This window comes from Helicoverpa armigera, chromosome 31 (assembly GCF_030705265.1).
Source record: "Helicoverpa armigera isolate CAAS_96S chromosome 31, ASM3070526v1, whole genome shotgun sequence".
Lineage (NCBI taxonomy): Eukaryota > Metazoa > Arthropoda > Insecta > Lepidoptera > Noctuidae > Helicoverpa > Helicoverpa armigera.
This window is the reverse complement of record NC_087150.1, coordinates 975,839-996,084: the sequence shown is the minus strand read 5'-3', so window position 1 is coordinate 996,084 and position 20,246 is coordinate 975,839. Positions and strand designations below refer to the sequence as shown.

The 20,246-nt window shown below is 37.7% G+C and overlaps 1 protein-coding gene and 1 long non-coding RNA gene across 3 annotated transcripts in view; one reads left to right on the top strand and one right to left on the bottom strand.

The window, feature by feature from the left end:
- LOC135119228 (uncharacterized) overlaps positions 1-17,270 on the bottom strand; it is a 115,324-nt gene extending 98,054 nt beyond the window's left edge. Inside the window, exon 1 of the long non-coding RNA XR_010278062.1 lies at positions 16,877-17,270. This is a non-coding gene — a long non-coding RNA (uncharacterized LOC135119228). The remainder of the gene's footprint in view (positions 1-16,876) is intronic.
- Positions 1,445-8,724, top strand: LOC126054459 (pancreatic triacylglycerol lipase-like). 2 transcript variants are annotated; one of them, XM_064043395.1, is made up of 9 exons: positions 1,445-1,592; positions 3,623-3,797; positions 5,073-5,221; positions 5,462-5,545; positions 6,077-6,223; positions 6,778-6,964; positions 7,518-7,636; positions 7,805-7,823; positions 8,413-8,724. In XM_064043395.1, the coding sequence occupies exons 1-9, from the start codon at positions 1,481-1,483 to the stop codon at positions 8,468-8,470; spliced, it is 1,050 nt and encodes a 349-aa protein (XP_063899465.1). In that variant the 5' UTR covers positions 1,445-1,480; the 3' UTR covers positions 8,471-8,724. The 2 variants fall into 2 exon arrangements, with proteins under 2 accessions (XP_063899465.1, XP_063899464.1); XM_064043394.1 differs by lacking the exon at positions 7,805-7,823 and having other exon boundaries at positions 7,518-7,655.
- Positions 17,271-20,246: the final 2,976 nt, after the last annotated feature.

Genomic DNA, 20,246 nt, shown 5'->3' with positions numbered 1-20,246 from the left:
TAATCTTTTGATAAGAAATCACAAGACGCGTGACGTTCAGTGAATTTGCAGTTTACACAGCAAGATACCTAAGTAAAAAATAATAAAAAAGTACATCAAAATCAAAAATCGTTTATTCAAAGTAGGTTGAAAAAACAGCACTTTTCGAACGTCAGAAATACACGAGACAGTCCCCAAAACGCCCACCCTGCACCACTTCCTGTTTCATTGCTGGGAAGAAGAAGTGGCGCAACAAACTCCCCAGCAACACATGTCTGACTTTCTTATAAAAAAATATTATATTTTCTTAAAAAAGTTATTTTGAATTCAATGTGTTTTCTGATGATCTTCATAATTCCAATAAAATAGTTTTAAAATAAAAAGAAAACTAGCGTTTGTAAATACACCTAAAAATTACTACAAGACTTTTCTAACAAGTCCAAACGCAGCTATGTTACGATGTTCCATCATGAAGTTCCAGTTCATATCTTCCGGCTCCATCATCAGATCAGTTCGACAGTACCATATTATTGTATTGTTTTGTAAAAAGGTTTTAAATCCATTACAGCCTTATATGCGTTGAAAGATAATCCAAAATCGTATTCAGATTATTTTTAGTTTCATGTTAATATGTGTAGGTATATTTGTTTATGTTCTAAATAAAAAGTAGATACCTATAGATAAAATAAAAATCTTAATAGGCCACCAGCTAATTTGACCTGGACCTAATTAAATTAGGTAAAGGAAAAGTAAACACATAATTATATCAGCAAGGTTTGGACCATTGAAAGTTTTATCTCCTATAAGCTTAGCTTTAGGTATTCGTTATATTATTACTGGTATGACGTGTCTTCGACTAATTACAAACAGATAATAATAGCATTATGATGCTTAAAGAAAAACATGGCAAGTGTGAGTTGGACTCCCACGTCAAGGGTTCCGTACTATCTGTATATTGCTTACTAGCTTCTGTCAGCGGTTTCACTCGCATCCCGTAGGAACCACGGCACGAACCCGGATAAAAAGTAGCCTATGGCCTTCCTCGATAAATGGGCTATCTAACAATGAAAGAAATCGGTCCAGTAGTTCTTGAGATTAGCGCTTTCAAACAAACAAACAAACTCTTCAGCTTTATAATATTAGTATAGATAATGCTAATACGATAAATGTAAAAGTTGGTAAGAATGCATGAGTAAGTTCAAACAACAAAGGGCTCATTTGGAATGTATCATTTTAAGCAAAAAAAAATCGGTTGATAAATTACGGAGTTATTTATGCCCGAATAGACCTAAAATAAATAGGAAATCGTACGAATTAGTAACCTTCTTTTTGGGAAGTCGGTTAAGAATTGGTACACTAATTTCAGAAACTTGATCAGTAAAATCTTTCAGTGAAACTTTTCCTTTTCAGTGTTTTTGGAGGACATTCATAAAACTTTTTGTATATTTATGGAACCCTAAAAAACATTTTCTCTTAATAAGATAACTATCGTATCCAAGATATGATAGTAATGAACAACATAAAATGCGTTGTATCATCCACAGCACAGTTTGATATTGCAACTATGGCGCGAACGGCGGCCATATTGGTTCTCTTTGTCGGCTTGGCTGCGGGTGAGTTACTGAGCTTTATTTATAAACTATACGCACCCCAAGACAAATGCCTAAGTAGCCGGATGGTGGAAAAAACTAGGCCTAAGCTACCGCCCCTAAAACTTTCAGGTAAAACGGTTCAATTTATTGGCTAAAGCTATTTTTAATCGGCTATATGTCGCTTAACTTAGTTGTATATCTACTCTAATCTTCGGTTAGAACTAGGTGTAGCCTTCATCATAGCTAGAGTATCTATTTATCATCGGTTAGAGCTAGGTTTTTAATTCAATTAAGCATTTTGGCTTAGCATACACCTTCCCTCGGTTCCCCGTGGTTTAACTAACATTCAAAGGAAACTAAGAAGCTCCTTGTCAAGTCATCCATTTTAGTTATAGGCATCAGCCTACAAAGAAAGGAGAAAACAAACTATATTATGTCCTGGCTGGCCGATCTCCTGAGAGAATAGCCGCTGTAATCAATAATCTATATAAGGAACATAAGGACATTTTAGTCAAAAGAGTCACTCCCTCACACTGCACCCATAGCGGGAGAGGTCATTTGATGATTTCTCAACCACCCAAAAAAAATACAAGTGCTAATATTTTTTTATGAAAAACTAGTTTCAAACAGTAATTAATAACCAGATAATTACAATGATAATTAATACTTGAAATCAAGACCATATCGGCTTAACAATACCTGAGATAATACACGTATAGAAATGAAGATAATTAAATAATGTGTTGGTGTTGAGTTGTCAAAACAGTTGTTTTGCAAAATGTCTAACTGGGTTATTACCGCTTTTTAACTGATTGTCAAGAAGGGTTAAGTTTTTGGCGGTCGGGTCTCTCCGACCAATTTCTATCATAACAGGAACTAATCCATACTATCATCATTTTTAACCAACTCCAAAAAGAATACTTCCAAGTATTTCTATCACTGAGAGAATAAATACAAAATTTTAAAAGACACCACTTAGCTCTTAAGAAGTCAAAAATACGTCAAAGCACCTAACTTTTAAAAGAAACCCTAAAAATATTCTTTTTGGTTTTTGTTACGTTGCAAAATAGCTGATTTGGTAACATAACTTCGACGCAGACGTAGCATACTTAGATAACTTTTAATCTAACTTAGTGCATTTTGGCACGAGTATACTCGTTCGTATCTTTTATAACTGCAAGTCATTTTTAGATCGAAAACAACAAGTACCTATCATTTACCAAATTGATCGTTACGTTACGTCACAAATATAATTATTTCAGTTCAGATTTCGCGCGGTTCCTCCTGTGTCCCAAGGGGACTACTTCTCGCAGCCGGATAAAAAGTAGTTATTTTTCCGGGTCTTGATCATAAGAACATAGGTTCAGAAGTTTCGGCTGTATCTAATGAACCGTGATAGTTGGAGATCTGAAATTTTCACAGATTATGATGTATTTCTGTTGCCGCTATAACAAGAAATTGACTAAAAACTAGAATTAAATAAATATTTTGGGGGGCTCCCGTATAACAAACGTCATTTTTTTGTCTGTTTTATAAATAATGGTACGGAACACTTCGTGCGCGAGTCCGACTCGTACTTGGCCAGTTTTTTGAGTGATTAAATAGTGTAACAAACACGATTTTCCCTCATACACAACTAGCCGTTTTCCCGCAGTTTCACCTGAATCTCGTTGGAACTACTTCCCGTTACCAGATATAATATAGCCTATGTTATTCGCACATAATTAAGCTTTCTAATGCTGAAAGAATTTTTAAAATTGGTCTAGTAGTTTTTTAAAATCCATTTCATTTTTTTCCTTTTTATTGTATTACTAGCTTTCCTTTTCCCGCGGTTTCACCCGCGTCCCGTAGCCGGATGGTGACAAAACCTTCTCCCGGGTCTAAGTTACCTCCCCTCTAATTTTCAGCCAAATCGGTCAAGCCGTTTTCATGTTATGTCGTGACAACGGAAAGCGGGTTTCATTTTTATATAGTCCATGCCCGGACACATTGTATAGATTAATTAGTACGGAAAATATTCAAGTACTTGACACCATATATTTTCTCCACAGCCTACCCCGCGAACGACCCGATCCTCGGCAAATGGTCACCAGGTCTCCGCTACGACTACATGGAAGATGACAGCGGCTCAGTCCATCTGGTCGACAACTGGCTCAAGCTGAGCGACTATGAGAGACTCGCGAGATATAACCCTGACGCTTCTAATAGATACCATTTGTTTACTAGGTAAGTAATGTCCCGTGCATCGGAGAGCACTTTAATGTCTCCTATAACTCTCTCCGGTGGTGTCGGATTGTCATCCCATCGCGCTATCAGAGCGAAGGAGTAGTGAATGCACCTGTGTCCAAGCAAATGTGGGTGCACTATAATATGTCCTGCGCAGCTGGCTGATCTCCTTATACGAGAACAGCCGGCGTGGCCGATAATCGGTCTAGGACGCCATTAATAGCTATGCTGATATATTAAGCTGAGCGACTATGAGAAACTCGCGAGATATAACCCTGACGCTTCTAATAGATACCATTTGTTTACTAGGTAAGTAATGTCCCGTGCATCGGAGAGCACGTTAATGTCGGTCCTGAACTTTCTCCGGTAATGTCGGATTGTCGTCCCATCGCGCGCAGAGAGTGAAGGAATAGTGAGTGCACCTGTGTCCAAGCAAATGTGCGTGCTGTCCTGCGCAGCTGGCTGATCTCCTTACATGAGAACAGCCGCCGTGGCCGATAATCGGTCTAGCACGCCATTAATAGCTATGCTGATATATTAAGCTGAGCGACTATGAGAAACTCGCGAGATATAACCCAGGCGCTTCTAATAGATACCATTTGTTTACTAGGTAAGTAATGTCCCGTGCATCGGAGAGCACGTTAATGTCGGTCCTGCTTGTGATCTCTCTCCGGTGGTGTCGGATTGTCGTCCCATCGCATCGCGTGAATCTTTTTTTTACATTTTCTCTCAATAGAAAATTTATACATACAGCATGTACACATTGCCTTACAGTTGTACTCTTTAATTATCACAACAACGAATAACAGCCTTTTTACACTTGCTGATTTTCCAATTTGAAAAATCGAGCCACCAGAATGTAGGTTTTGCAACACACGGAAAAATCGAGCGCTGTAGGCGACTGAACCAATATTTTTTTCGAAACTATGTATGTATGTACACTGTACAGAAACCCTTTCATTGTATGTAGTTGAACTGTAAAATATTCTCTTCATCAATCATCCACCTAACCATTTCTTAACTATATTGTGGTCCTTATAAAGGTCGCCGTCGACGCTGGATGCAGGTCGCCTCCAACAGGTATCTGTGGAGATGTAAGGGGGAGGCCTATGTTCAGCAGTGGACGTCCGCCGGCTGAGATGATGATGATGATTGTGGTCGGCTTCCGATCTACCCAGATGCAGCTGAATTACCCGCACGAACGTTGCCAATCAAAAAACAATCTCTGATGAAATCTAGGAAATTATTAACACTCCGTTAACTTCCTTCTTTCAGACAGAACCCCTCAATAAGCCAGCCCCTAGTCCTGAACAATGCTGGCACGGTGACCTCTTCTAACTTCAACGCGCGTCGCCGTACTATCGTACTGATGCACGGCTTCGCTGGCTCCGTCACCTCAGGGTTCAATACCGTGCTGGTTCCAGGTGAGGGACAAGGGCAAGGGACTCTCAAACTCATTACACAACCAACTATGCCCGCTTCCGAGAGATAAAACATCTATAAGTACTATAGTTATCCGCACGAATCTTGAGCTCTGACCTTCATCTGCCTTGGTTAGAATGGTGTCAGACTTACTTAGAGGTTATTAATTGAATTCCCTATTCCCAGTTGAGTTCCTACTCTTATAGAGTATAGTTGTCAACTAGCATAATCTTTTGTTCCAGCATTCCTGGCGGCTGGTGACGTGAACGTGATAGTTCTAGACTGGAGCGCCGGCTCCGCGTGGGGACCCCGCGCCATCCAAGCTGGTGAGTGTACTACCATCACCATTACATACCATTCCATCTAAAGCTGCGTCTACATTAGACGAATTGTGCTTCGCTCGTGATCGGTTCGTCTAGCGTAGACCCGCCTTTAGTTTTTTATGTTCGATACTCGAGTCACAAAATTCAATGCACGGCTGCAAGCGTTTGAGAAAGGGAGCACTCCAAGTTACACCACTGTCTTTGTCTAAATGACTCGTGATTGGTTGTTGATATCTTCTTCTTTACTAAGCAGTTTATAGCGCCATTACTTCTTCTCAGCAAAAACACAGAAAGTGGTGTCTTTTATTATATCTTTAGAAAAGTGCTGATTTATCAGCCTATATACATATTAGCTTGATTTGAAAATAGCCAAAACATGCAATGAGCCACAAAGTTAGAGCGCCGATGCCTGGGAAAGTTCTCTCTCTCTCTCTCTCTCTATCCTTCAGTTAGGTCGCCAATCTATGTTAATATTGTTGTTACAAGGTTGTTAAACTGTGTTTCATTCAATTAACCTTCAAACCCTACTTCCAGGTCAAGCCGCCGGCCGCTTCATAACCTGGCTGAACCGCATCACCGGAGCCACTCCTAACACCTACCACATCGTAGGATACAGTGTCGGAGGTCATGGAGCTGGTATCATGGCCAGAACTGTCTCTGGCAATGTGGGGTATGTTACTGGTGAGTATGATGATGATGATATCCTGCTAGCTGATTACTGGCTATGGCAGCTGTTCTCATGTAAGAAGATGAGCCAACTGTGTAGGACATATTATAGTGCACGAGCATTTGCGCAGACACAGGTGCACTCACTATTCCTTCACTCTCATATCCCGATGGGACGGCAATCCGACACGACCGGAAAGAGTGCTCTCCGGACCAGAGATCAGGAGCAGGACCGACATTTACGTGCTATTCGATGCACGGGTGTATCAATCACCAACTTCCAGGCTCCGGGATGGATTTTTTGTTTGGCCGTTTGAAAGATAGCATGGCTTCCCCAGTTAACCAGTAGATTTAGAAAAAAATTACTAATTAAATTATTATGTAAGTAAAAATATTTACATGCTAAGTTAGGCATGCCAAGGCTGAATATAGCTAGAACCTTTAACGTTTGTAAAAACTGGAATCACCTTTGTTCTATGCGAATGTTTCTTTCTTTCTTTGTTTCTTTCTTTCTTGTTTTGCTTCTTTCTTTCTTTCTATCTTCCTTTACACCTTGTTTCTTCTCCTAGGTTGCGACCCCGCTGACCGTTGGGACACGGCCTGGCTGTTCCGTCCCTCTGATGGCCTCTACACAGAGGTCATCCACACCAATGGCGGGGACATTGGGTACCTCAACCCCCTGGCTCACGTGGACTTCTACCCCAACGGGGGTAGGACCATGCCGGGGTGCATGACCTCGCTGTGTCATCATTATAGGTGAGGAAATAAATATTTTCGAAATGTATGTATGTATTCAATATAGGTCATAAACATTTTTCGGAAGTAAAATATTACACGAGGCTGTCCCCATTAATGCAAACCGTTCACCATTCTTTATTTTTTTGCTGAAAAGAAGTAAATTAACACAAACGAATCACGAAGGAAAACTAATGTGTGTGGCATTATTTGACCAATGCAAGCAACTTAGTAAAGTTAAACGTAAATATCATTTAGGCGTAAGATGCGAGGAATATTCGATTACAAATAATTAAAGGATTTGTTGCTGGGAATATGAACTGACGAAACCAGAAATAAAATCACGTTAATTTAGCAATTTTCTCCCTCATACGTCTTTCAAATAATAATAATATAGCACCTCAACTTAAGTACTGCTACAAACAACAACACCCATTTTCGATATCTAATGAGCTTCGAAATAATTGAATGAGCTGCAGGTTTAATCACCTAACAAGTCCTACTATCAGAGTTTCCCAAATCCTCCTACCAAGCTCTGACATGGAACCTAACACCAAAAATCCTTATATTCCAGGTCATACTACTACCTAGGAGAATCACTACGTACTGGAGGCTTCACCGGCAGACGTTGTGCGAACCTCAACCAAGCGTTATCTGGTACCTGTAATGCCAGTGGCACCTTGAGATTGGGTGGTCTTGAGCCTAAGACTGGGTAAGTGAAAGGAAATTTTGATGAGAATGTTAGGTGTCGTGGTAGCCTAGTGGTTTGAGTAGCTGCCTGAGAGTGTGAGGGTAGGGGATCGAACCTCATCCAAGCGTTGTCTGGCACCTGTAATTCCAGTGGCACCCTGAGATTGGGAGGTCTGGAGCCTAAGACTGGGTATGTGAAGGGAAATTTTGATGAGAATGTTAGATGTCGTGGTAGCCTAGTGGTTTGAGTACCTTGAGAATTTGTGGTCTCGAGCCTAAGACTGGGTAAGATTCATAGAATATACATAGGAGTCCACTACCATCTGATAGCTCGGAAACGCTTCTCCTGACCAAAAGGCTGGCTATTACCTCGTACAAAGGATCAGCATGGTGATCCAACGAGGTAATGCTGCCAGCCTCTTGGATACGCTCCCAGTCGACAGCGATGGGATGAATTTTCTACCGGAATAATTTGTACCTAATCAAAATTATGAAAAGTTTTTTTTTCAACAGAAATAAAACTTCTTAACCGAATACTTTTCTGTAAACTATATCAAAATCGGTTCGAATAAACTACAAAACTATTAACGATTAAACACCGAACCTCATCTTTTTGGAATCGGTTCATAATATGGTACAGGCAACGTCAAGTCAGTGGTAACAGTTTTATAGGAAAATCGTACGACTTATTACTATTAAGTTAAGGGGCATAACAGTTACCACTGATGTGCGGTCTAACGTACCTATTTATCTAAATTATTGTTTCTTTTTGTTTTCAGAAATTCTGGAATATTCCACCTGGTGACAAACCCACTGGCTCCATTCTCTCGCGGATAAACAAACCTGTGATTTATTTACTAACGACGGCTTTCAATAACCTATCTATCTTTTTTTGCCTTCCTAGAGATAGAAAGTTGACATTAGCCCCAGCGGGGTCCAGTAGGGCCAAGGAGTGCCGGGGCTGCGGGTGGTTTGAAAGAGTTACCGCGGCCCTGGTACATAAAAGGCCTACGACGGAACACGACCGTGTTTAGTCAGTAAGGGTCTGACACTCCCTCACCGCTGCTAACCCACAGCGGGAGGGGTCATTTGATGATTTTTGAAGTCGTTAAAAAAAAGCCCCATACAAGTTATGTCAAATTCCTATCTTTAGTATGCAAACAATAGATAGATAGAATATTGAAATTGACTGTAAACGTAGAATTGCTATATGTTAAATATACATATGTGTAACAAAGCTATGTCTAGTCTTTATTTAATCAAATAAACATTGTTATTGTTCAGACTTCTTGGTCATCTCCTCATTTCTTACTTTTTTATTTTTCCTGCCATGACGGGTTTCGCTTTTGTTTTTTTTCACTTCGGTCTGTCAAAAAAATTGGTATCGCCCGCGGTTCGTCGCGCGATCAAAACCAATTAAAAAAAACATGAAAAAACCTTGCTAGAAGTGCTGACCGTTAGTGCCTGTATAGTTATCGGCACGAATCTTGAGCTCTGACCTTCACCTGCGCAGAAGTAATTTATTGGGTTCCTTTTGTGGTATGAAGTGAGGCGCGGGGGCGGGCTAAAGCGGTGATTGGCCGGCAGTGCATCGCGCCATAGCCGTCACTCGGGATTGGTTCTTTACTAATAAATCACTTCTGCGCAGATGTAGGTCAGAGCTAAAGATTCGTGCCGATAACTATATCACCCGGACTTGTGGAAAGACTATACTAAAGCAAGTGCGGAGGAAGTGTCCCGCTGGCCGGCCGGCATCGAGCGCCTCGTCGTCTTCAGACTTCTTTGCCGTCCACTTTCCTGTTCCCAGGTGCCTAAGTTTGTCTTTTCCAGTTATATTTGTTTAGAGAAGAATATAATAGAATATTTTTATTTGTAAAACATAGGTATTGAGAAAATAAAGATCTTATGTATGTATAATTAGAACGCTATGTTTTGTCATTAAGGCGTACAAATGTAGTAGAGAAAAAAAACTTAACATGAAATTGACAAAAAAATACTAATTAAATCATCAGAACACAAAATAAACAACAATAAATACAATTCACAGAGACGTATCATTCAAATATTCATCCAAAGAGTAGTAAGAGAAGATTTTTAATAAGTATTTAAATAATTTACATTTCAAACTTTCGTAAAAAAAATCATCTTTTAAATAACTGTTCTTTCAAAACTTTTTTCTCAAAAAAACATGCTTAACCCCAAATCTGTGCTTTTCTTAAGTTTATAAAGTGCAAAACAACGTGCCCTCACGTTTACGCTATAAAGTTGCGTGTGAAGCTTCCGACACCACTTCATATACAGGCTGTTGAACTTAATATAAATATTTTTTTTTTTTTAATAAATAAATTTATTTATTTTATAATAAACTACCTGCCATCCTGTACCCGAATAAAATATAACCTATGTTATTCGGTGGCATAGTAGCTTCTCAACAGTGAGTAATGTTTAAATCTGTTAAGCAGTTTTGGAGCTTTGATTTACTTTTTATAAAATGTACTTTTTATAATATTTGTATTAGATAGACCTTATAAGATGGACTAATTCTACTCAGTTGTTTTATTCTTATCAATAGTTATTATTTATATTCTAACCAAGTACCAAAAAAGGGGCTTTCAATTGGGTCTGGTTCCAAAATCTATTTTTCAACTGCAACCGGTATACTTTACGTAATATTTGACTGTATCACGGTTCGTGGTCGAAACTGCGGAAAAGGCTAGTAAAATATAAATTCAGCAGATTTTAAACCCAAAAAATCCTATTTTTTCATAATTCCAAAACAGAACATCCTCTATCAACCCAGGTGTAAGAACGCACCCTTTATACTGTCTACGTGCCGCGACTACATATTACGAGTTACGAAGATATAGTCGTTAATATATAACTTATAAAGCACTTATATTTCATGTTAAAGCTACCGAAATGATATATTACTCAGGCACTGAAAAGTCGGTAAAGAACCAACCTCTCAAGTATGAGACTGTGCAAGTACGTACCAATGCAACTTTTTGAATTTGTGTAACAAAGTTGTCATCATATGCTTAGCCTTTTCCAACTATGTTGGGGTCGGCTTCCAGTCTAACCAGATGCAGCGGAGTACCAGTGTTTTACAAGGAGCGACTGCCTATCTGATCTCCTCAACCCAGTTACCCGGGCAACCCTATACCCCTTGGTAAGACTGGTTGTCAGACTTACTGGCTTCAGACTACCCGTAACGACTGCCAAGGATGTTCAATGACAGCCGGGACCTACAGTTTAACGTGCCATCCAAAACACAATCATTGGTGTCTAAGATATACTTAGAAATACAGACAGTAAAACAGACCAACTGCAGTAAAAACAAGCAAAGCCAAGAAAGAAAGCTAGCATTAAACAGCCCCTAGCGTCGCAATAAATCAGAGGTAGTCGCGTTACACTGATATTCACTTAAACCGAATACTGTAAGCTAAGCTATACATTACAGGGTTTTAAGTAAAAGCCTAGTCTGATTGTATTGTGATCCTAAGAGAATCAATACTCCGAAAGTACTTCGGTAACCCGAAAAACATTTTGCAAGTCAGTGTCGAACTATCGAATTTGTCGGATTATATAGAGATTATGGTGTGTTGATAAAAGGCTTATGTGTTAATCCAGGATATCACCTATGTACATCCCAACCAGCAAAAGTTAGTTGTATAGAAGGCCATAGAACGTTTTGTAAAAACTAATCGATGGTCAAATAAAAGGCCAAAGAAGGTGCACCTACAAAGAAAGTGGCGCAATTATATCTCCATTCAGTCTTAAAGTACAACTATAACGATATCAGGCATGACAATTTGGGCCCGTTGCAGTGATGTAACAGTAACGCAATCTCTATATTTGGTGACATACAAGCCACAGCAACACTACTAAACACTTTTTAAGAACTGTAGAAGAGTTCATGAATCCATTACAATATTCATCATTCATTCATTTTACATTCGTTCACTCTGCTGCAGTGTTTTATTTAGAAGAGAAATAAAAGATAAATCGGAAGAGACGAGGAGACCGTGGTAAGTTAGATATTATTTTGTAATCGAATTATTCGTCTCTAACGGGGAAAATGACGTGCGCCTGTAATTTTACTGATTAACTATGTATGGGTTTACGACAATATTTGAATGCCCCCTTCGAATTAATGAGCTTTAACTAAAATAATTACGAATGTTAAGTCATAAACATACTTCCAGCTTCTTCCAGCGTACTCGTTATCATAGATATTACAACCACCATTACATGAAATTAGGGTTCCTTTTGAGCTTGTTTCTTTGTTTTGTTGTTTGTCCTTATTCCATAATGTGATGAATACTTTTTGTTAAACTTATAAAAATACCACGTCAGAAAATATGGGTTTATACTATACAGCTGCAGGTATTACGACGTCAGAGTTATACTTTTTCGTTATTATTTAATACTCTGAGGTTGTCAATTTATTTTTTAATTGGCTTGTGTTGTCCCACTGCTGGGCAAAGGCCTCCCCCAAAGGTTGTCAATATAGTGTTGTTTTTTTTTCTTTTTCAGTGTAATGTTCTGCAAAATGGTAGTCATTATAGACATCGATAAGTTTTTGACTCGTGACGATTTCAAGCTACTTGCAGAAGTGGAATGGCCGTGGGAAATTACACATTTTCTGTTAAATAAGAATTGTGTTAACTGTGGTTTACATACCAATTCATCTTTACCAAGGCACTTCATCATGCGCAAAAAATATATGATATCTTTACCAAGCTTCATTTTTTTCTGGTGTCGGGGCTGCGGTATTATGTCTATTTATGACCACTACATCCCTGATGAATGTTATTATTGTGTTTAATTATTCTACCTATTGGCTAAAACTTTTCGCACTACAAATCCATTAGGTATTTTACTATTTATTAATTATAGAAAAAATAAATATCTCTTATTAATTACGTTGTTTTGAAGTTTACATAGCAAGACAAGCATTAAACCTACGTACCTACATGTCTCCATCCGATTAATTTTGTTTCCCACACTGCGCCTCGCGCCGCCTCACTCACTACTGTCCCACTGCTGGGCACAGGCCTCCTCATACACGGAGAAGGATTGAGCATTAATCACCACGCTTGCTCAATGCGGGTTGGTGATTTCAGACTTTATAGTCCAGGTTTCTTCTTCTTTATAGTCAAAGTCAAAGTCAAAGTCAAAGAATAAAGAGCTTTGACTTTGACTTTGACTTTGACTTTGACTTTCCGCAAGATGTTTTCCTTCACCTTTTTTTATCAGCCATTGGTGTCTAAGATATACTTAGAAAGCGCATACAAACTTAGAAAAGTTGCATTGGTACTTGCCTGACCTGAAAAACTGTCACATCTAGAATCAATGTAACCATTTGAATAATTCTCCATTTCTTCATTGACGTGAACTATATTTTGTACGGAACCATTTTCTATAATTGGGTCTTCAAAAAATATTGGTTGTCGCATTAATTACGCTGAATCAACGTCAATATTGTTGTAGAAGAGCGATAGAAGTGCCTTTACGAAACTGAATTAGCATTTAAAAGCATTGCTAGCCTGCTTTTATACACAGTAATAATGTTTTAAAAGAGATAACAGCTCCGTTATACTACTATTGTGTAATAGAGGGACTATAATAGTTATAAAAAAACAATACTCTTCTAAAAAAGTGTCTTTGTGATAAGTTTATCACTACAACTATAACGAGCGTTAACAACCTTATATATGGCAATTAAGCTACATAAATATAATTCGAAACTCAGTTATATCACCAAATCACTCTGTTGTAGACTTTTTGTGCCCACTATAGTACTATGTACTGTAACGACGATCTAAAATGTGTCAATATCACAATATCGTCCTATTCTTGAGTTGTCATCTCTACTACAACGAAAGACACATTATAGTTCGGTTCGAACCTTTATTGCGCAAATCAGGCGCATTAGGGCGACAGTCAACACTGTTATAAAGTTCTATCGTTGTATACTAGTAACAATGGAGGTTGCTATAACGCCTGACTATAACAGCTATATAATGTTGTGAAGTAAACCTTTACAACAATTCTTAATAGATCGTTTTTGCTGTATAAACTTATAAAGCCAAAATGTGTTGTCAAACGCTTTTACACAACAATCAGTCGCCACCGAATCCTTTATACATCGTTCACCCAGCTTTTTTGAGATATAAGGTTTGGTTATAGGGCAAAATTGTTGGTTGGGATACCAAATTTCAACCAAATCGGTTCAGCCGTTTATGCGTGATTGAATAACAAACATACATTCATACATTCTCACAAACTTTCACTTTTATAATATTAGTTGGATGTAGGATTAGTATGAATTGCCTAAGACCCCTGTAGTCCGTTTTTTTTTACAGAAGATTAAGACAAATAACAGATCCAATGACAAAATTATATATTTTATATCTATGTATAAAATAATTCTTTCTTTCTAACAAGTTGACCACTTTTGTATGAGAAGGTAAGATGGGCAGTCGTTCCTTGTGGCACACTGGTACTCAGCTGCATCCGGTTAGACTGGAAGCCGACCCCTACATAGTTGGGAAAAGGCTAGGCAGATGATGGGATCAAGTCTTGGATTGATTGTGAGTGCCTCAGATTACTTTTATCTTGACAATAATCATGAAACGCGGGTAAAACCGGTGGCTTAGTCTGGTGTATACCATAGCGAGGGTGCTCTTAGATCACTCAATCAACTTGAGACGCCATTTCATGCCTTCTTCTAAAAGTATGAGAGTACCACTCATCTATAGTAATCTATAGTAATATAATATAGAGGAATATTTTTTTTGTTTGTGCCATTAAGGCTCCGACATCACTGAACCTATTTGAAAATATATTTCACTGTTGCGAAGCTAGACTATCCTCAAGTAACATAGGCTATATTATGTCCGAGTACCGGGAAAAAGTTTCCCCAGGGTAAAGATGAAATTGCGGAAAACAGCTAGTATACTCGTTAATGTATTAGACCAGTGTGCCATATAGAGCGAACGCACATCTGACCACCACAATCCAGTTACCTTGAAAACCTCATACCCCTTGATAGGACAGATTGTCAACCTTCCTGGCTTCTGACTACCCGTAACGACTGCCAAAGATGTTCAAATGACAGCCGGGACCCACCAATTTAACGTGCCTTCCGAAACACAGAGGAACTCGTCATGACAAGATAGTCACCCATTCATAGACCAGCTCAAAGCGTTGCTTAACCTTATGATCACTCTATCCGTGTGGCTGATACTTTTTTTTTTACGACGTCAAAAATCATCAAATGACCCCTCCCGCTGTGGGTTAGCAGCGGTGAGGGAGTGTCAGACTCTTACTGACTAAACACCGTCGTGTTCCGTCGTAGGCCTTTCATGTACCAGGGCCGCGGTATCTCTTTCGAACAACCCGCAGGTGGCTGATACTTAGCCACGAGCCCCTCCAATGGCGGTTCCAGCCATTTGCATGCTCTAAGAAGGTGCCCAATCCCGCGTAAAAAGTCCATGAATAAAATTAGGGGTCCGCAACAATTTATAGCGCATATAAAACGCGAATACTCGAATATATCTTGTATTACATTTACATATTGTACGGGTTCTGTATGTCTGTTGTATTTAAATGTGCTTTTTTAGAGTTCTGCAGGTTTTTATATGAAGATGTGCGTAGTTTAAGTTTGTTGGTAACTATGAGACCGATTTAAAAAAATTAAATAATACTACTTTTACGGATTTTATCGCGGTTATATTAATATTATTTAATCCGTTAAAGTAGTTTTATTTAAATGTCTAATATTCGCGTAAGTGTCAGAAATCGATTTGAAAAATTATTTCAGTTGTTGATAGCTCATTTAACAAGAAAAGCTATAGGTATTATTAACGGTGTAATATACTGAACAACATAATAGTTAAGAATTTTTGATAGCCATTCTAATTTGGATTTTTGGCTCATGTAATTAACTAAGAAAATAAAAGTACCTAGTAGCTATTCTAAGATCAAATTGTATGCCTGGTTTATTGATTATATTTAAAAAGTAGACACTTCAATATTAAAAAAATAGATATTTAGAAAAATATTTTTTAGGTAGATGACAATAAAAAATCGTGTATTAGCAATTTTTATATAGGATCTGTACGTACGTATGTTTATGCGCGATTATCTCACGCCTAACTGAATCAATTTTGATGCGATTTTCACACAGTATTAGACTGAAGATTGATTCTGCTAGACGTGAGATAATCACTCATAAACATACATAGCTTTTTAAGTTTTTCGTCCCAGACATTTTCTTAAACTTACTTTTGTTAACAATTTCCTCCGTTAAAAGAAAACCATCAAAACTAACAGCAAACCGAGCCTAAACCAATAAATAACGATAAAGTTAAAGTTAAACAAGCTTGCTGACAAGCTGACGGATTTACGAGCAACCGGATAAGCGAGCATTACCCGGGTACCGGTGAGCATTACCCGGATACCCGGTTACAGTGCGGTCATTTCCTTAAGGGTTGTGTCTTGTTACGCGTGAGGGTAGGGGTGGAGAAATGTTAGTGGCTATAGTTTTTTTGGTTCCCTTTTACTGATCAAAATAATTGTTTAAGCGAGATTCTAGTCCAAAAATATATACAATTCAATTCAAATTCGTTTATTCAAACTTGGCTGTAAAATAGTGGGTACTTTTTGAACGTCTTAAATTTTGAAAAGACAGTCCCCATTAAAACGCCCACATGTCACCACTTCCTATGTGTTTTTGCTAATTAATTTTATTTAGGGTTTTTTGTTATAATTTTTTCATGCTAGCAAGGCGGAAAGTACCTACGCGGGTCAAATAAGAAATTTCTAACATCTAATTATGTAACTACCGAAATTCTATGCAAATAAATAAATCTATCTACCTATAATTATGGCAAACTTAACAAAAACTCGTATACTTTGACAACACATATACTATAATTTCGTTAAAAATATTATTTTTAAACTTTCACTTACCTAGTCAAGTTTGCAGCATAGGCCTCTCATAAAAGCTCTTCCCAAACTAGTTGCAATTACAACCACGGTGATACTATTTTCAAATCAAATCAAATCAAATCGTTTATTTTCTTGGTGGTGTTTTGAAAATAGTATGTATTTTAGTGTGTATTTTGCTTTTCAGTGTTTTCAGAAGCCATTTTTTCGACAGTTTTGTTGGTAATATAACTTTAATTGTTATTCTAATTTCGTTCGAAATAAACAAATTATTAAACTATCACTTACCTTATCAATTTTCCCCTTGACAATATACGGAATAGCCGGCACGTGCCCAAAAATTCCCGGCATCATAGCGTTAGCAATAATCAGTTTGACCGACTTCTCACTTTCCCCACAACCACAGCAACAGTGACACTTTTTCACACTTTTTTCACTTTTTACACAACTTTCATTATTATTTTTCATATCACTTTCATTAGTTTTTTCGACTTCTTTGAACAATTTCGGTTTTTTACTAAATTCCCCGGGTAATTCGAGCAATGGTTGACGCCGTTTCAAATCTTTCGGTGTTTCTAGTAAATAGGTTTTTGGTTTATCACAGTTTTCTGTCTGTTGGTTATTTTGTGAATTGCCCGATGTGAATGGGTGTACGAGTAGAGTTTTTGCTGTTTTTGGTTTTTGATTTTGTTTTGAGGCCCCTGGAAGGGCCTCAATGGGCCTTGTTGAATCCAATTTGGTGATTTTTTTGTTCGGTTTTTAGAGAAAATTTATTGAAAGTTCGTTGATTTGTCCATATTTTTTTGGTTGTGTGTTAAGTTTTAAAGTTATTTCGTCCAAATTCAAAAGTATTATTTATAAGAAACACCACAATTTATCACCTTTTAAAATATTTTGGCTAAAATTATATTTTTTTGTTTATTTTTTAAAAAGCTTGTGAACCAACAAGAATATTATTTTTCCTTTTTAATTAGTTACATAATTATCAATTCTAAGTCCATTAAACAACGATAGATTTATCAATTATTTTGAACTAATGTCTATTTTAATTCATCTAACTGTTCATTTATAACACACATGCACTTTTCAATTCGAAACACAGAATCCACAGTTTTCAAAAAAGTCCACATAAATGTTTTCACAAATATACACAATTCCAGTTTATTATATGATATTATCGATTAATCGAAAACAAACAACACAACACTTTTTCAGCAAAAAAACAGTAATTTTTTTCACCAAAAACTTGATCCGTAACCCTTATTTACATCAAAGGTCAACAACCTTTACAACCTTGAAAGCACGTGACCTCTGTTTGTAAACAAACAAACAAGCGTAAAAACAATTGAAAAAACAAGACAAAAAACAACACTGAAAAAATCTGTCAATTCAATTGAAAATAACTGTGTATTTTTTGTTGAAAAACTATTGATTATTACATAGTTATTTCATGAAATTGGTTTAAAAAATACGGAGAAAATTTCAGCACGTGCTTTTCTCATGAAGTCGCGTTCTCAACTAAGCTTCGGAGACAGATTTAGGGGTGGGCGGAGCTTTCGAGAAGGCGGGGTCTGAAACCACGCCTATGTCTCTGAAAATCTAAATTATTTCATTGTCTAGACTGAACAAAATGGCGGACTAAGATTTTGATGATATTCGTGTGAATTTTAGTGCATAGTTCAAACTGTACTAAGTTAAATCCCGAGCCTTTACCCAACTACGTTGGGGTCGGCTTTCAGTCTAAACGGATGCAGCTGAGTACCAGTGTGCCACATGGAGCAACTGCCTATCTAACCTCCTCTAACCAGTTACAATTTGACAGTAAAATAATAGTATGATTTTCTAAAAAATCCGATACTCAAACTATACATGAATTTCAAAACTCGGAAGTTCTGTCTGGAAGTCGGCGGCAAAATTTTACTAGTCTGAAGATATCGACTTCCAGAGCGATTTTATAGGACCTAAATTATTTTTAAGAAACTTACTTCTCACTATCAGCTTAATGACATGCGGAAAAACAATTACTAATAATTAGAGTACCGTTTTTCATTTGGCCTCCCCAACAATAAAAATATAAATAAATTAATTACAACAGTCACACATCAGAAGAAAGCTGATTTTTCAATTGTTTTCTTTAATTTTTCCCGTTTCTTCGTTCATTAGTATTCATAAAGTATCTTTGTTAAATCAATAGGAAAAGAAAGCGGTCGCCTACTGAATTTTTAAACGGACTTTTGATGTTTTATATAACATCTTTTTTGAGGTTCCGTAGTTCAAAGTCAAAGTCAAATCATTTATTTCATTTAGGCCTTTACAAGCACTTATGAATCATGGTCAAAAATTATAAATAAAGTTAATTCTAGTTGCCCATTCCAAAAGTAGCTTTCTATGGAGAAGAACGGGCAAGAAACTCCATGGTTAAAAAAGTTAAAATGAAACCCTTTTTGACAGCCTGTAAACATATAAGTACACTGCTGCATTATTTTTTTTTTCCGACGTCAAAAATCATCAAATGACCCCTTCCGCTGTGGGTTAGCTGCGGTGAGGGAGTGTCAGACTCTTACTGACTAAACACCGTCGTGTTCCGTCGTAGGCCTTTTATGTACCAGGGCCGCGGTATCTTTTTCAAACAACCCGCAGCCCACACTACTGCATCGGGTTAGAGTGAAAACCTTAATATATTTGTGAAAAGGCTAGGTAGATGATGATTGCTAAGTAGGTACATTTGAATAGGAACGTAACTAAAATAAAGGCAAACAATGTTGATAGGATTATTTACACAAATACAATACCTACATATACATACCTATTAAATAAAATAAACTACTGCTTAGCCACTAGCCACCTTTTTAGGGTTCCGTACCCAAAGGGTAAAACGGGACCTTATTGTTTTCGCTCCTCTGTCCGTCCGTCCGTCTGTCACCAGGCTGTATCTCATGAACCATGATAGTTGAAATTTTCATAGATAATGTATTTCTGTTGTCACTATAATAACAAATACTGAAAACTGGAATAAAACAAATATTTTGGGGGGCTCCCGTACAAGAAACGTTTTTGCTCATTTTTGCTCGATATCGATAGCGGCAACAAGTAGATACGCTTTTATAAATAATGGTACGGAACCCTTCGTGCGCCAGTCCAACTCGCACTTGGCCGGTTGTTTTTTATAAAAGTTTTCAATTGTTCTGATACCGGCTAAATACCTGATCTTTGTAATGTGCGTACTACCATTCATCTTTATACTGACTTATGAGCCCAAACAAACTATCGGCCGACTAAAAGTTTGCAGTGTAAGGGTAGACTAAGGGTTCTAGTTACACGGCCCATAAAATCTTGGGGTATATTGTACCCTTAAAATGACCAAACCCGTGACTTGTAATATCGTCTTACTTATATGAAGGGTCAAACTAAATCCATATAGTTAGATTTGATAGCTTATGACCATTGAGAGGGTTAAAATGTATTTTATAATCCTGTTGGTCATGTTTGACTGCCGAACTAAGGGTCGCGGGTTTGATTCTCGGTAAAGGGAATATTTGTGTGATGAGCTTGTTTTATTGGTTCTGGTCTGAGTGATAATATGTATGTCTTCTATCCTGATATTATCATCATCATCATCTCAGCCGGCGGACGTCCACTGCTGAACATAGGCCTCCCC

What these genes read in the sequence shown, in the direction of transcription:
- LOC126054459 (XM_064043395.1), top strand. Translation starts at nt 1,481, where the DNA reads ATGATAGTAATGAACAACATAAAATGCGTTGTATCATCCACAGCACAG. An exon ending in CAATGTGGGGTATGTTACTG is followed by an intron (nt 6,224 to 6,777) that starts GTGAGTATGATG and finishes TTCTTCTCCTAG; the next exon opens with GTTGCGACCCCGCTGACCGT. An exon ending in TCGCTGTGTCATCATTATAG is followed by an intron (nt 6,965 to 7,517) that starts GTGAGGAAATAA and finishes CTTATATTCCAG; the next exon opens with GTCATACTACTACCTAGGAG.